The sequence below is a fragment of the Oryx dammah genome, unplaced genomic scaffold, assembly GCF_014754425.2.
Source record: "Oryx dammah isolate SB20612 unplaced genomic scaffold, SCBI_Odam_1.1 HiC_scaffold_25, whole genome shotgun sequence".
Taxonomy (NCBI): Eukaryota; Metazoa; Chordata; class Mammalia; order Artiodactyla; family Bovidae; genus Oryx; species Oryx dammah.
The window spans coordinates 11,479,822-11,493,147 of record NW_024070209.1 but is presented as its reverse complement, the minus strand read 5'-3'; the positions used below and the strand labels follow the sequence as shown (position 1 = coordinate 11,493,147).

The following is a 13,326-nucleotide window of genomic DNA, read 5'->3' as shown; positions in this document are numbered from 1 at the left end:
CCCCACTCCAGTACTCTTGCCTGGAAAATACCATGGGCAGAGGAGCCTGGGAGGCTGCAGTCCATGGGGTCGTGAAGAGTCAGACATGACTGAGCTGCTTCACTTTCACTTTTCACGTTCATGCATTGGAGAAGGAACTGGCAACCCACTCTAGTGTTCTTGCCTGGAGAATCCCAGGTATGGGAGAGCCTGGTGGGCTGCCGTCTATGGGGTCGCACAGAGTTGGACACGACTGACACGACTTAACAGCAGCAGCAGCAGCAGTGCTACTATTAAATGAATTCTATGAGCTGTGTTGCCCATGAAGTATTATTCATAAATTACTGAAATATTACTTGAAATAAGACAGGTGGGAGGACAGGTACAGCATAAAACAATTTTTCTCAGAAAAGAAAATTTTTCCAGGCTCTCTTCCAGTCAAGCAAACCATACTCTCCTTGGGTGCTATTTCCAAATAGTTCCTCTTAGAAGCTGCTAAGTTTAGAAGAGGTTAGGCCATCCCTTTATTGTTCCCTCCTTTCTTCAAAGCCTCGCACATGGTAGAAATTCAAAAAATGCTGAAAAAATGAATGAATGGATGGGGCTGTGCTTCCACCAACCTGTTATCTGAGGCCAGGAGAGCAGGGGAAGCTATTAAAGTTTACTTAAAGAGTAGGCCTTTGGGCCAGTACAAGAGAGCTTAGCTTTGAAGCAATCAAATCTAACCTCTGTATCTTCCATCCTTAATAGATAAGTGAAAAACAGGGGAGCTTCGAATAATATACAGGTATACAGAGTCCTGTCCTTGTTAAAGCCTCAAAAGCCTCCTCATCTCATCCTGAGATCCACTTCTCCACAATCCCGCTCAGTGCCCTGGCTTTTAATTTTTGACCATCACCACTAAGTAAGAATTCAGCTTTGTGTCATCCAGTTCAGTTCAGTCGCTCAGTTGTGTCCGACTCTTTGCGACCCCATGAATCGCAGCACGCCAGGCCTCCCTGTCCATCACCAACTCCCGGAGTTCACTCAGACTCACGTCCATCGAGTCAGTGATGCCATCCAGCCATCTCATCCTCTGTTGTCCCCTTATCCTCCTGCCCCCAATCCCTCCCAGCATCAGGGTCTTTTCCAATAAGTCAACTCTTCTCATGAGGTGGCCAAAGTACTGGAGTTTCAGCTTTAGCATCATTCCTTCCAAAGATCCTAGGGCTGATCTCCTTCACAATGGACTGGTTGGATCTCCTTGCAGTCCAAGGAACTCTCAAGAGTCTTCTCCAGCACCACAGTTCAAAAGCATCAATTCTTCGGCGCTCAGCCTTCTTCACAGTCCAACTCTCACATCCATACATGACCACTGGAAAAAATAGCCTTGACTAGACAAACCTTTGTTGGCAAAGTAATTTCTCTGCTTTTCAACATGCTATCTAGGTTGGTCATAACTTTTCTTCCAAGGATAAGCGTCTTTTAATTTCATGGCTGCAATCACCATCTGCAGTGATTTTGGAGCCTAAAAAAATAAAATCTGACACTGTTTCCACTGTTTCCCCATCTATTTCCCATGAAGTGATGGGACCAGATGCCATGATCTTCATTTTCTGAAAGTTGAGCTTTAAGCCAACTTTTTCACTCTCCACTTTCACTTTCATCAAGAGGCTTTTTAGCTCCTCTTCACTTTCTGCTCTAAGGGTGGCGTCATCTGTATATCTGAGGTTATTGATATTTCTCCCAGCAATCTTGATTCCAGCTTGTGCTTCTTCCAGCCCAGAGTTTCTCATGATGTACACTGCATAGAAGTTAAATAAGCAGGGTGACAATATACAGCCTTGACGTACTCCTTTTCCTATTTGGAACCAGTCTGTTGTTCCATGTCCAGTTCTAACTGTTGCTTCCTGACCTGCATACAGATTTCTTAAGAGGCAGGTCAGGTGGTCTGGTATTTCCATCTCTTTCAGAATTTTCCACAGTTTATTGTGATCCACACAGTCAAAGGCTTTGGCATAGTCAATAAAGCAGAAATAGATGTTTTTCTGGAACTCTCTTGCTTTTTCCATGATCCATTGGATGTTGGCAATTTGATCTCTGGTTCGTCTGCCTTTTCTAAAACCAGCTTGAACATCAGGAAGTTCACAGTTCACGTATTGCTGAAGCCTGGCTTGGAGAATTTTGAGCATTACTTTACTAGCATATGTGTCATTAGTGGGAAACAAATGTTTCCCTACACCTGTGAGTGATGAAAATCTTGGCAAACTGGAGCACAGTCTTCTTTCCAAGAGGTGCTGTTGGCTCACCTCAATTAGAACCCAGCTTGCCAGGCATTCCCAATACTCCAAAGAAGCTGGAAATTCTGATACTATGTAAAATCTTCCACTTTAGAAATGTTACCTCACATTTTAAAAGGAAAAAAAAAAGCCCTATTGGCCAAACAAAACACAAGCACAGACTTTCTCTGGGCACTGCTTTAATCTCTGCCACTGTTGCAGAGAGAACTCTTAAAAAGGAGCGTCATAGCATTACTGACTGCAAGCTTGTGCTGCTCACTGTACAACAAGCCAGTAAAATTGAGAGACGAGGTGTTGGGGCAAGAGATGGTAACTATTCAGTAAGCCAGCAGACTGAGAAGATGGTGGAGGAATGTTCCACAGAATCATCTTACCCAAGTTAGAATTCAGGTTTCTTTTATACTGAAAGGGACATGGTGGGTACGGCTAGTTGCAAACTTCTTGGTGCTACAATCCTTTGTCCTTGCAGGTCTCCAGTAGATAAGGTCTAAATGTTCCTATAAACCTCCAACAAGACAAATGTTATCCTCCGTTCCGCAACTTTTCGTTTCTATATGAGTAAAAGTGTTATACTTTTAAAGGTCAGAGTCTAGAGAATGCGGAAGCCCACATACTTCAGGCTATAGGCAACACTTTTTACAAAAGGTACAGAGCCAGCATGGCAAAAGCACAGGCACCAGAGCACAAAGGTAGGAGCTAAAGGAATAGATTCCGTATGGAGTCAGGTTTGTTTTTCTCTGTTGCAACAGGTATTGGAAAATGAATACATCAAAAGGGAAAAGGGGTTTTGGTGTTATTGTATAAATGTGAAAGTAATTGCAGTAAATGCTACCATTTTCTGGCTTCCAATTCAAACTCAATTTAGAGATTATTCCCTTAACTAAAATTGGTAGTCTTGACTCCCAACATCAGTTAGCATAAATACTTATTTTCTTTATCCTATTTTACATAAAAATGTTTCAAAATACATAAAAATGTTTCAAAATAATGCTATGCTATATAAACAAATAAATCTACTAATTTTTCCAGTTTCATTTGTTCTTAGAATAATTTCCACAGTGATGTACTACAGTCCAGGGTGTACATTTTACAAAAAGTCTGTAGTAATGGCACCTAAGTGGAAAGTGAAAAGCTTCTCCCAAATTGTTCTGGTGTTCACAGTGACAGCCCAAAGGACAAGGGAGCAAAGTGCATTTTTCTAGGAGCCTTAAAGGCAAATTTGTTGTCTATCTCTGGGGCAGGGAAGAGCCCTGTGTGGACCTGGGCTGAGCTATGAGGGTTGCCTACCATGCTTGCTAAACTCTCAGGAGACTGCTTTTTAAGGAGATCTGGGGCCATCTGCCAACTTTCCCATTTTGCCTCTAAGAGATGGAATACTTCCTGCCATATCAGTAAACAAGGAGGTCACAGTCACCAGCAGCCACCACAGAGAGTGAGCTGGTGAGCCCTGAGGGAACTCAGGGTTAGGGTTAGGGTGTAAGAAGGAAAGAATACTTGCCATCTAGCGGCCATCAGACTGCAGCCATTCCCTGTGGTGAGCCCTGAGGAACTTAGGGAGGTGAAAACAGGATCCTGGCCCCTGAAAGCTAAGGCACGTATCAAAGGAATGATTTCAGTGAACCCAGACTCTTGTGGCTTCCCACACATAGAAAAGTGCTAAATTCCTTGACTTGGGTCATCTGGTTTTCTTTAATTAACAATAATCTTTTGATGTTCAGACAACCTGTCATTTGTTGCAAAACTTCTATACAACCTGGTACCTCTCCTTGCCTCTTCGGAGTTCTTTCAGGGTTTCTTGAAATGCTATTTCCTTGGCTTGAAGTCCTAAAAATCCCACCAAAGAAAATAAAACTTATAAGTTTTGAATATTTTTTTTTGAGACCTCTCTGTGAAAAATAGCCAGAAATGTGGGTTTTCTAAGCACAGGCCTGGTCACTTCTGAAAAGCTGAAGGTGGGAGTGGATGGAATTGCCTACAAGGAAGAGTGCGGCATGAGTGGGTGCAGGATCCCAGTGAACACAGGACTTCAGGGACAGAAGGAGTGAGAAATCTCAGAGAGGCAAGGGGAATCTGTGTGAACGCAGCAGAGAGAAGACTCTGTTCCCCCAGAGGCTGTTCCGGGGTGGTGAGTTTCCCCTATAGTGAAAAGGAATTCATAGGGCCTGGACCCCATCTTAGGCTTGTTCATGCTGATCATGCTCGGCCACCTCTCCAACGGACTCTGTGCTTAGTGCCTATGGAAACTACAATAGAAGGATAAGACCCCCTCCAGACAGGGGAACCTTGAAGATCACATCCAGGTTACTCATCGCCTAAGAGAAAACACTCTAATCACCCCTGCCTCTGGACAGGTCATAAGTTCTTTCTGTATCTATCGGAGTGTAACTGTAGGCTTACTGATTATTAACTTTTTGAACACCTAACACTTGATAACATTTGAATAATTGGGTTATTGTGGTTACATTTACCCTTCCTTTGTTTTATGGAAGTCTCAAGGAAATTGGGGTGGTGGGTTCGGACACGTACACACAGGGTATAAAAGATTTTCACAAATGCTGGTCAGGGTCCTTGGCTAAGAGAAGACTCTGCCTTGGGCCCACCGGTGTAATAAGCTGCACTCCGCTATCTGCATTGTCCTTCTGAGTGAGTTTGTTTCCCGGATCGCGTGGCTAAAGCATTAGTAGGGACCCTAGTCCCTACACTGTGGCACGTGCAGAGGTGTCTAGCAAGAAGGAAGATGGCTTAACCTGGAGGTAATCGCTAAAACTGGGCTTCCCGTGTAGCTCAGTCGGTAAAAAGAATCTGCCTGCAGTGCAGGAGACCTGGGTTCGATCCCTGGGTTGGGAAGATTCCCCCAGAGAGGGAAATGGCAACCCACTCCAGTATTCTTGCCTGGAAAATCTCATGGACAGAGGAGCCTGGTGGGCTGCAGTCTATGGGGTCGCAAAGAGTCCTGCACGACTGAGCGACTAACAATCACTTACACAAGGAAGTTAGGTCTGAACTCGGGAGGAGAATGAGTTCCATAGGGGCACTGATGGGTTTGCAGGGCAAAGGATGAGGCCCGCCGCACTGGGCTAAGATTTCCTGTGGGGGTCCTGCCTCGGATTTAGTCTCTTCGAGCTCTAATTTTGCAGTCGCATCCACTTTCACCGCCTGCGGCCAAGGAAAGGCGGCCCCGGCGCTCTCCTTAGGTTCCCGCCCTCGCCGGGCGCTGCCTCCTCCTCCCTCCGCGGCCGCCCCGCCCCCTGCCGGGTCAAGGTAGCGGCGCCGGGTCAAGGTAGCGGCTCCAGCTCGCACATAGGAGGCATGGAGGGCAGCGTCGGCAAGGTGGGCGGCCTGGGGCGCACCTTATGCGTGCTGACTGGGGCTTCCCGGGGCTTCGGACGGACGCTGGCCCAGCTCCTGGCCCCGCTGCTGTCGCCCGGCTCCGTGCTGGTCCTAAGCGCCCGCAATGACGAGGCCCTGCGGCAGCTGGAGGCCGAGCTGGGCGCCGAGCGGCCTGGTCTGCGCATCGTGCGGGTGCCCGCCGACCTGGGCGCCGAGACCGGCTTGCAGCAACTGCTCGGGGCTCTGTGCGACCTCCCCAGGCCCGAAGGTCTGCAGCGAGTGCTGCTCATCAACAATGCGGGTAAGACGCCCGTTGGCCCGTGAGCGCTTGGAATACTGCTTAGCGTCCGGTTCTGGTTTCCCTTTCATCCCCCTCGCTTCTTGGAACTTTAAAGGTGACTCTTAGGAGTCAGAAAAGACGCCTGGAAGTCCTAGTTTCAGCGAGGTGTGGAGGAAGACCTAGGGCTGTCTGGGCGGCTCATTCTCCCCGCTTCTCGCCCCCTCGCTCCCCTTCCTGTTTCAGCGCCATTTGTTCCAGAATGCCTGTGGTACTTTTCTGATCCTCTTGTTCGGCGCCCTCTGGCGGAGACCTGAATTAGGACATGGAGTCCGCCCGCAGTTGTAAATTTCCCCCACTTATCCAAATGGCCCCCAGAGTTCCCCTGAACCCAGCCCCAGAGCAGAGCATGCCCCTTCTCAGTTTGAAGCTTCGGGTAAGGGGGTTCCCCAGATATGTCAGTCTTCAGGGCTGGGAAGAGGGAGGCATCTTCAGAAGCCCTAGAGAGACTCCTTCTTTAGGTGTGGTTGGGAAGCGGGTGTCTGAATGGATTTGAAAAGGGCTGGGAGAAGAGAAAAACCGCCTTGCACTGGGTGATTCATAAGGTCTGGTTTTTCAGCCACTCTTGGAGATGTATCCAAACATTGGGTGGACCTGGCTGACCCAACTGAAGTGAACAACTACTGGACTCTGAACTTGACTTCTACACTCTGCCTGACTTCCAGTATCCTGAAGGCCTTCCCGGACAGTCCTGGCCTCAGCAGGACTGTGGTTAACATCTCGTCCATCTGTGCCCTGCAGCCCTTCAAGGGCTGGGCACTGTACTGCGCTGGCAAGGCTGCCCGTAACATGATGTTCCAGGTCCTGGCGGCAGAAGAGCCTAGTGTGAGGGTGCTGAGCTATGCCCCAGGTAGGTGAGGCTTTACTGCCATCCATGTTCTCAGAACTAGCTGCTTACCCTTCAGGGACTGGGCTAGGAGCCTTCTCTGTCTCCTGCAGGAAAGGCCCCAGAGAGGATGTTGTCCTTGAATCATGACCCATCACTCCTTAAGGGAAATACAGGTTCCAAGGAAGTTAGGACTGGTGGCGGCAGGAAGCTGTAGTTGGTGGACATGGACTGAGAGTGGGGAGCTGCCTGGACTTGAGGGTGGGGACAGGAAGTCTGTGATATTAGAGTCTGAGAGATGGTTAGGATTTTAGGATTTGAATTCCAGGCCTGTGCCTCATTTCTTCATGTGAAATGGGGAAGATGTTACCTGTTTCACAGGGCCATTTGTAGGACTGAATGAGGTCAAACTTGTGGAAGTGATCCCAAACCGTGAAGGACTATCTAACTGTTCAGTTCAGTCGCTCAGTCGTGTCCGACTCTGTCACCCCATGAGTCGCAGCACGCCAGGCCTCCCTGTCCATCACCAACTCCCAGAATTCACCCAAACTCATGTCCTTCAAGTTGCTGAGGCCATCCAGCCATCTCATTCGCGTTTGTTAAATAGGACTTATCATACTGTATTATCTTAATGTGTATATGTATACGTCTCTCTCTGCATAGGAAAGCCTTGAAGGCAGGGATTATGCACTGTTCATCTTTCTGTCCCCAGCTTCTCGCAAAGCACTCCACTAAGCCAGTCTGCAGTGAATGTTAGCTGAATGCAGAGCAGACAGACACTATTGAATGCTGACCATCCCATGCTGAGCTGTGCTGGAACACTGGGGATGCTGTGATAAATAAGATAGAGCCCCATTCTCATGAAATTTAGAGGAGAGGGGTGCCTTGTGACAGTTGGCCTGTCCTCCCTGCCTTCCTCCCAAATATAGACAGTTGTTCTTGCAGCTGACATTCAACGTAGCACCCACTCTGAGCTCCGCCTCAGACTCAGTCAACAGAGAGCAAATGGAAACCACAGTCAGGAGCAGAACAAACTCCGGAATACCACGTGACTGGTTTACGTCTCAGGGAGCTTGCCGTGGACATTGTGAGAAAGTTGAACTTTTTTGTGGGGCTCTTAGGAATGAAGGCTGAGACCAGTTGGGTTTTTGTTCAAGTCTCTGTCTCTGGAAGAATGTCCTAACAGGTGTCCAAAGATGGAATGGGCTGTTTGGAGAGGGAGCAAATCCCTTCTTACTGGGGATGCACCGATACTTGATTGAAAGATATTTGAGGATCAGGAGGGTGGTTCTTCGAAGTCCAAGATTCCTTGATTTTCTGCCCATGAGGTCCATTGACTCCAAATTCTGGGGTGCTGTGGTTCTCCAGGTGAGAAAGAACTTACAGGGATTTCTCTGGTAGTTCAGTGGCTAAGACTCTGTGCTCCCAATGCAGGGGGCCTGGGTTTGATCCTGGTTCAGGAACTAGATACTACATACCACAACTGAGAATTCACATGCAGCAACTAAACATCACACCTGTCACCACTAAAAGATCCTGCATGTCACCGCTAAAAGATCCTGCATGTCACCACTAAAAGATCTAGCAGCTGCAATGGAGGTTGAAAATCCACATGCCACAACTAAGACCCAACACAGCCAAATAAATAAATACTTTTTAAAAATAAAAACAGTGAACTTGTAAGAGTTCAAGAAGGAAGCGCTTTCTGGTGGTGTGACCAGGGATGACTTTATTGGAGGCAGCTAAACTGGACATTGATCTTGAGGGCTGCTTCCATATCAGCAGGTGGAAGGCACTCTGGATAAGTGGATGTAAAGGTGGGAACACTCTCCAAACTCAGTTTTTGAGGCTAACTTTATCCTCATACTAAAATCAGACAAGGACACTACAAGGAAGGAAAATTATAGGCCAAAATCCTTGATGAGCATAGATGCAGAAATCCTCAGCAAAATTGTTAGTGAGCCAAATTCAAAAATACTTTAAGAAGATTGTATACCATAATCAAGTGAGATTTATCCTAGGGATGCAAGGATGGTTCAACATCTGCAAATAAATCAGTGTAATACACCACAGTAACAAAAGATAAAACTTGTATGATCATCTTAGAGAAAACTGTGTGAAAAATCAGTTACATTTCTATACACTAATAATGATGTATCAGGAAAAGAAATTAACAGTCCCATTTACAACTGCATCCAAAAGAATAAAATACCGAGGAACAAATTTAATGAAGGAGATAAAAGACTTGTACACCAAAAACTATAAGACACTGATGAAAGGATCTCAAGAAGATATAAAATGGAAAGATGCCATGTTTGTGGATTGGATGAATTAATATTGTTAAAATGTCAATACTATCCAACCCAATCTACAGATTTAATGCAATCTCTATCAAATTTCCAGTGGCATTTTTCACAGAAATAGAACAAGCAATTCTAAAATATATATGGAACCACAGAAAACTCTCAATAGCCAAAGCAGTCTTGAGAAAGAACAAAGATCCCCAGCATCATGCTCCTTGATTTCAAACTATTATTACAAAGCCACAGTAATCAAACTAGTGTGGTACTGGCATGAAAAATAGGCACAATTTACCAGTGAAACCATCTAGTCCTGATGTCTTGGAGAAGATAATTTGGAGTTGAAATAATAGCTTCATAAGCTTAGATGTACAAATCTCAGAGATTTGAGAAGATGTCAGCTATCATTTCTTTCTTTTTATTAATTTTAATTGAAGGATAATTACAGAATTTTGTTGTTTTCTGCCAGATATCAACATGAATCTGCCGTAGATATACATATCCCCTCCCTCTTGAACCCTTCTCCCATTTCCCTCCCCATCCCACCCCTCTAGGTTGATACACAGCCCCTGTTTGAGTTCCCTGAGCCATACAGCAAATTCCTGTCAGCTATCTGTTTTACATATGGTAATGTAAGTTTCCATGTTACTCTCTCCATACATCTCCCCCTCCCCTCCCTCTCCCCATGTCCATAAATCTATTCTCTATGTCTGTTTCTCCATTGCTGCCCTGCAAATAAATTCTTCAGTACCATTTTTCTAGATTCCGTACATATGCATTATTATACAATATTTGTCTTTCTCTTTCTGACTTACTTCACTCTGTATGATAGGCTCTAGGTTCATCCACCTCATTAGAATGGACTCAAATGCATCCCCTCTTTATGGCTGAGTAATACTCCATTGTGTATAGGTACCACAACTTCTTTATCCATTCGTCTGTTGGTGGACACCTAGGTTGCTTCGATGTTCTAGCTATTGTAAATAGTGCTGCAGTGAACAATGGGATGCATGTGTCTTTTTCAATTTTGGTTTCTTCAGGGTAGGAAACCAAGCTAGGAGTGGGATTGCTGGGTCATATGGTGGTTTTATTCCTAGTTTTTTAAGGAATCTCCACACCGTCTTCCACAGTGGCTCTATCAATTTACATTCCCACCAACAGTGCAGAGCATTCCCTTTTCCCCACAGCCTCTCTACCATTTATTGTTTGCAGACTTTTGGGGAACGACAGGGAGCCACCTAGGACCCTGGGAGTTGGCCTGGTGCTGGAGTGGGCTGGCTCGGGAGCCCTTGAGAAGTTGGTTGCTCACTTCATTCTCCTCCGACAGGGAGGAGAGTGTCTCTCTCCGCTCTGGGACTTTGAGGAGGAGTGATGGGGTAGTGTGAATCTGTGGATTTGGTAGTCTAAGGGGACCGTGTTCAGTGGACTTTGGATGAGCCTGGAGCTCAATAGTGACAGTGTGGAGGCTTTGGTGATGCTGACCACGTGTCAGCCAAGGTGAGGTGTTGCCTCTGGCCAGACCTGACTCCACCCAACTTCACACATACATCAGGGGCCCCTGCCTCAGCCATGTCCCCTCATCTTCTGCTCTTCATCCCCTAGGTCCCCTGGACACTGACATGCAGCAGTTAGCCCGGGAGACCTCTGTGGACCCAGACTTGCGAAAAAGCCTGCAGGAGCTGAAGAGAAAGGGGGAGCTTGTGGATTGCAAGATATCAGCCCAGAAACTTCTGAGCTTGCTGCAAAATGACAAGTTCAAGTCTGGAGCCCATATTGACTTCTACGATGAATAAGACCATGCCCTTGGTTTTAGGGGCTTTCTTCCCCCCTCTTACAGGCACACCCAGGAGCCCTGTGCCTCCCTACATGCTGCCACAGTGGCGCTGCCAACCCTGCCTTACACAGATAAGCACTCATGCTTACTGCCCTGCCCGCAGATCCAACCACCTGTGAGGGCCCTGGGTGGCTGGCATCCCCGGTTTTCTGTATTAGGAGTGGACTTGGGAGAGACGAGTTATGGCTGTTGTGTTCTTTCTCCCTAGAAATAGAATTTTAGGGATGGGAAAACTAGGACAGGAAGCTAAAAACCCTGAGAAAAGGAGGATGGGTGTCTGGCCGTTGACGGGTCCACGGGGAAGGAGGGATGAGCTAGTGTCAAACAGGAGGACCCACGTAGATTGACAGATGGCCTGGAAGGATAGGAGGACAGCAAAGTCCCAGCCCACAGGGATGCTCTTTGCCCAGGGTAGCAAGACCTTCACTTGAACTCTGTGTCCTCATTCTGATGCTTCCTCCGTCCGGAATCTGCCGTCTATCCACCAGATGGGGGAAAGAAGCCTGAGAGTTTCTGTACATGTTAAAGGCAGATACAAATAAAATGTGGATTGTCCTTTATTAATCCCTGCTTTCTCTTCTGATACAGGTCCTATGACCAACTCCCTGGTTTCCTCGACTCAAGGGGTGTTCCTGAGGCAGTTAATCCAAACTTGGGATGTTGCCCTCACGTCCTGGGGCGTCTTGGGGCTGTCTGCCTCTTCTCACAGAGCCCCACTCAGTAGCAAACCCAGGTTCAAACAAAGTTGTCCTAGGTGGCTTGCCCAGACACCTGTGCCTCCTTTATGCCTTTGCCTATTCTTTCCCCAGTCTTACACCCTTTCCTCGCCCTTGACCTATTCAAAGAGTAGCCAGCCTTTGGGGCCTGACTTAGAGCTCCCCCGCCGTTGGGGAAAGGTGGTTTCCCTGGCTCTCAGATTCCCAACTCTGCCCTTTACCCACATGGCAATGCTCTGGATGGATCACAGATCTTCAGGGGACCTGTCGTGGGCCCTCCTGATAACATTTATCTGCCCCACAGACCTGATCCTCAGAGGGTTGGACATAGGACCAACATGCCTTTGTGGGAGGTAGACAAGATTCTAAGAGGGAAAAACCCTGAGAAACCAAGAGCGCGCTCCTTCTGCAGGTCAGGGGGTGTGGGCTAGGCTGAGAGCTCTGCAGTGGTGGTGGTCTACAGCCAGCCAGCCCTTTGTCGCTGTTCCGTATTTGGTCAGAGAGACCATGGTTCCTGCCAGCCATCTCGGGCCTCAGCCCTGCTTCTGATTGCTGGACAGATCTCTGTTCCTCCTCGTGCGCAGCAGAGGGCGGACTGAAGCCACGCCTCCTGGGGAACCAGAGGCAGCACGGGTCCCTGTGGAGGCAGGCCCTGAGCTAGAGCTGGCAGTGCCCTGCTGGGTTCCCTAGGAGGGAGGGAGTAACTCATGCGCTTTCTTCACCCAGCAGAGCCTTTGCCCTCAGTGGAGTCAAAGGCACTGTGCTCATCCCTGCTCTGCCACCCGGGGCAGGTTACTCCTCTTGCTTCAGTTTCCCTATCTGAAAAAAGCGGATTATAATGGTGCCTCCCTCAAAGGGGCATCATGAGTATTAAATGACCTGATGTTTGTAACTCTTCAGCACAGTGCTGGCGCTGCACTAAGTGCCTGCAGAAGCTGATATTATTTATTGCCTTTTAATATCAAGATGGGGTGTCCCTGATGGGTCCCCAGAAAAGGAGCCACATGGGTTTGATCCCTGGATCAGAAAGATACCCTGGAGAAGGAAATGGCAACCCATTCCAGTATTCTTGCTTAGAGAATTCTATGGACAGAGGAGCCTGGCAGGCTACAGTCCATGGGGTCACAAAGAGTCGGACACAAATTGAGCAACTAGCACTAACAGTAGCAAGATCCAGAGCACCCCGTAGCCTCATCTCCGTGTGGCTCAGATGCCTGTTCCCTTGCTGACCTGTGGTGAGAGCCGCTCACCGCTCCCCCTGTAACCCCGGCCTCTTGGGCTGGGGTTCTGTCTGGACAGCTTGTCCTGGATTCACCAGACCCTCAGGAAAATGCTTGAGGCTTGGAGTCGAATCCTCCGTCTCACTTCCCTCTATGATAGAGATGTTGTGGGCCCTGGGCAGGGGCTTGTCTCTGGGCTTCAGTTTCCTTAGAACAGATGAGCTTTAAGATTCTTTCCTGCAAACTTTTCTCTAAGGTGCTTCAAATGTGGTCAGGCTGCATCTGCAGTTCTCAGATTGGCCTCTGTGGGTGGGGCTGGGCCAGCCTGGGCTACTTCTGTCTGGTGAGTGTGGGACAGATCTCCTCGCTTGGCCTCTTGCTCCCAAGGGAATGTAAGGGCAGTCGGCACCCGCAAAATGTATGATGTCCGGTGGGGCTGTCTCCCTCCCCAGGAAGCTGGTTGACCAAGACTTAGGGAGAAGTACCACATGTCCCCACAAGGTGG

General features: G+C 47.8%; 1 protein-coding gene across 1 annotated transcript; it reads left to right on the top strand.

Moving 5' to 3' along the window:
- The first annotated feature begins 5,238 nt into the window (after positions 1–5,238).
- Positions 5,239–11,449, top strand: SPR (sepiapterin reductase). Its single transcript, XM_040223937.1, has 3 exons — positions 5,239–5,889; positions 6,485–6,775; positions 10,654–11,449. The coding sequence occupies exons 1-3, from the start codon at positions 5,568–5,570 to the stop codon at positions 10,842–10,844; spliced, it is 804 nt and encodes a 267-aa protein (XP_040079871.1). The 5' UTR covers positions 5,239–5,567; the 3' UTR covers positions 10,845–11,449.
- The last annotated feature ends 1,877 nt before the right edge of the window (positions 11,450–13,326 follow it).

Bases quoted from the DNA above. Each gene is read 5' to 3' on its own strand.
- SPR (XM_040223937.1), top strand. From the start codon at position 5,568: ATGGAGGGCAGCGTCGGCAAGGTGGGCGGCCTGGGGCGCACCTTATGC. The intron at 5,890-6,484 runs GTAAGACGCCCG...CTGGTTTTTCAG, and splicing joins GCTGCTCATCAACAATGCGG to CCACTCTTGGAGATGTATCC. The intron at 6,776-10,653 runs GTAGGTGAGGCT...TTCATCCCCTAG, and splicing joins GGTGCTGAGCTATGCCCCAG to GTCCCCTGGACACTGACATG.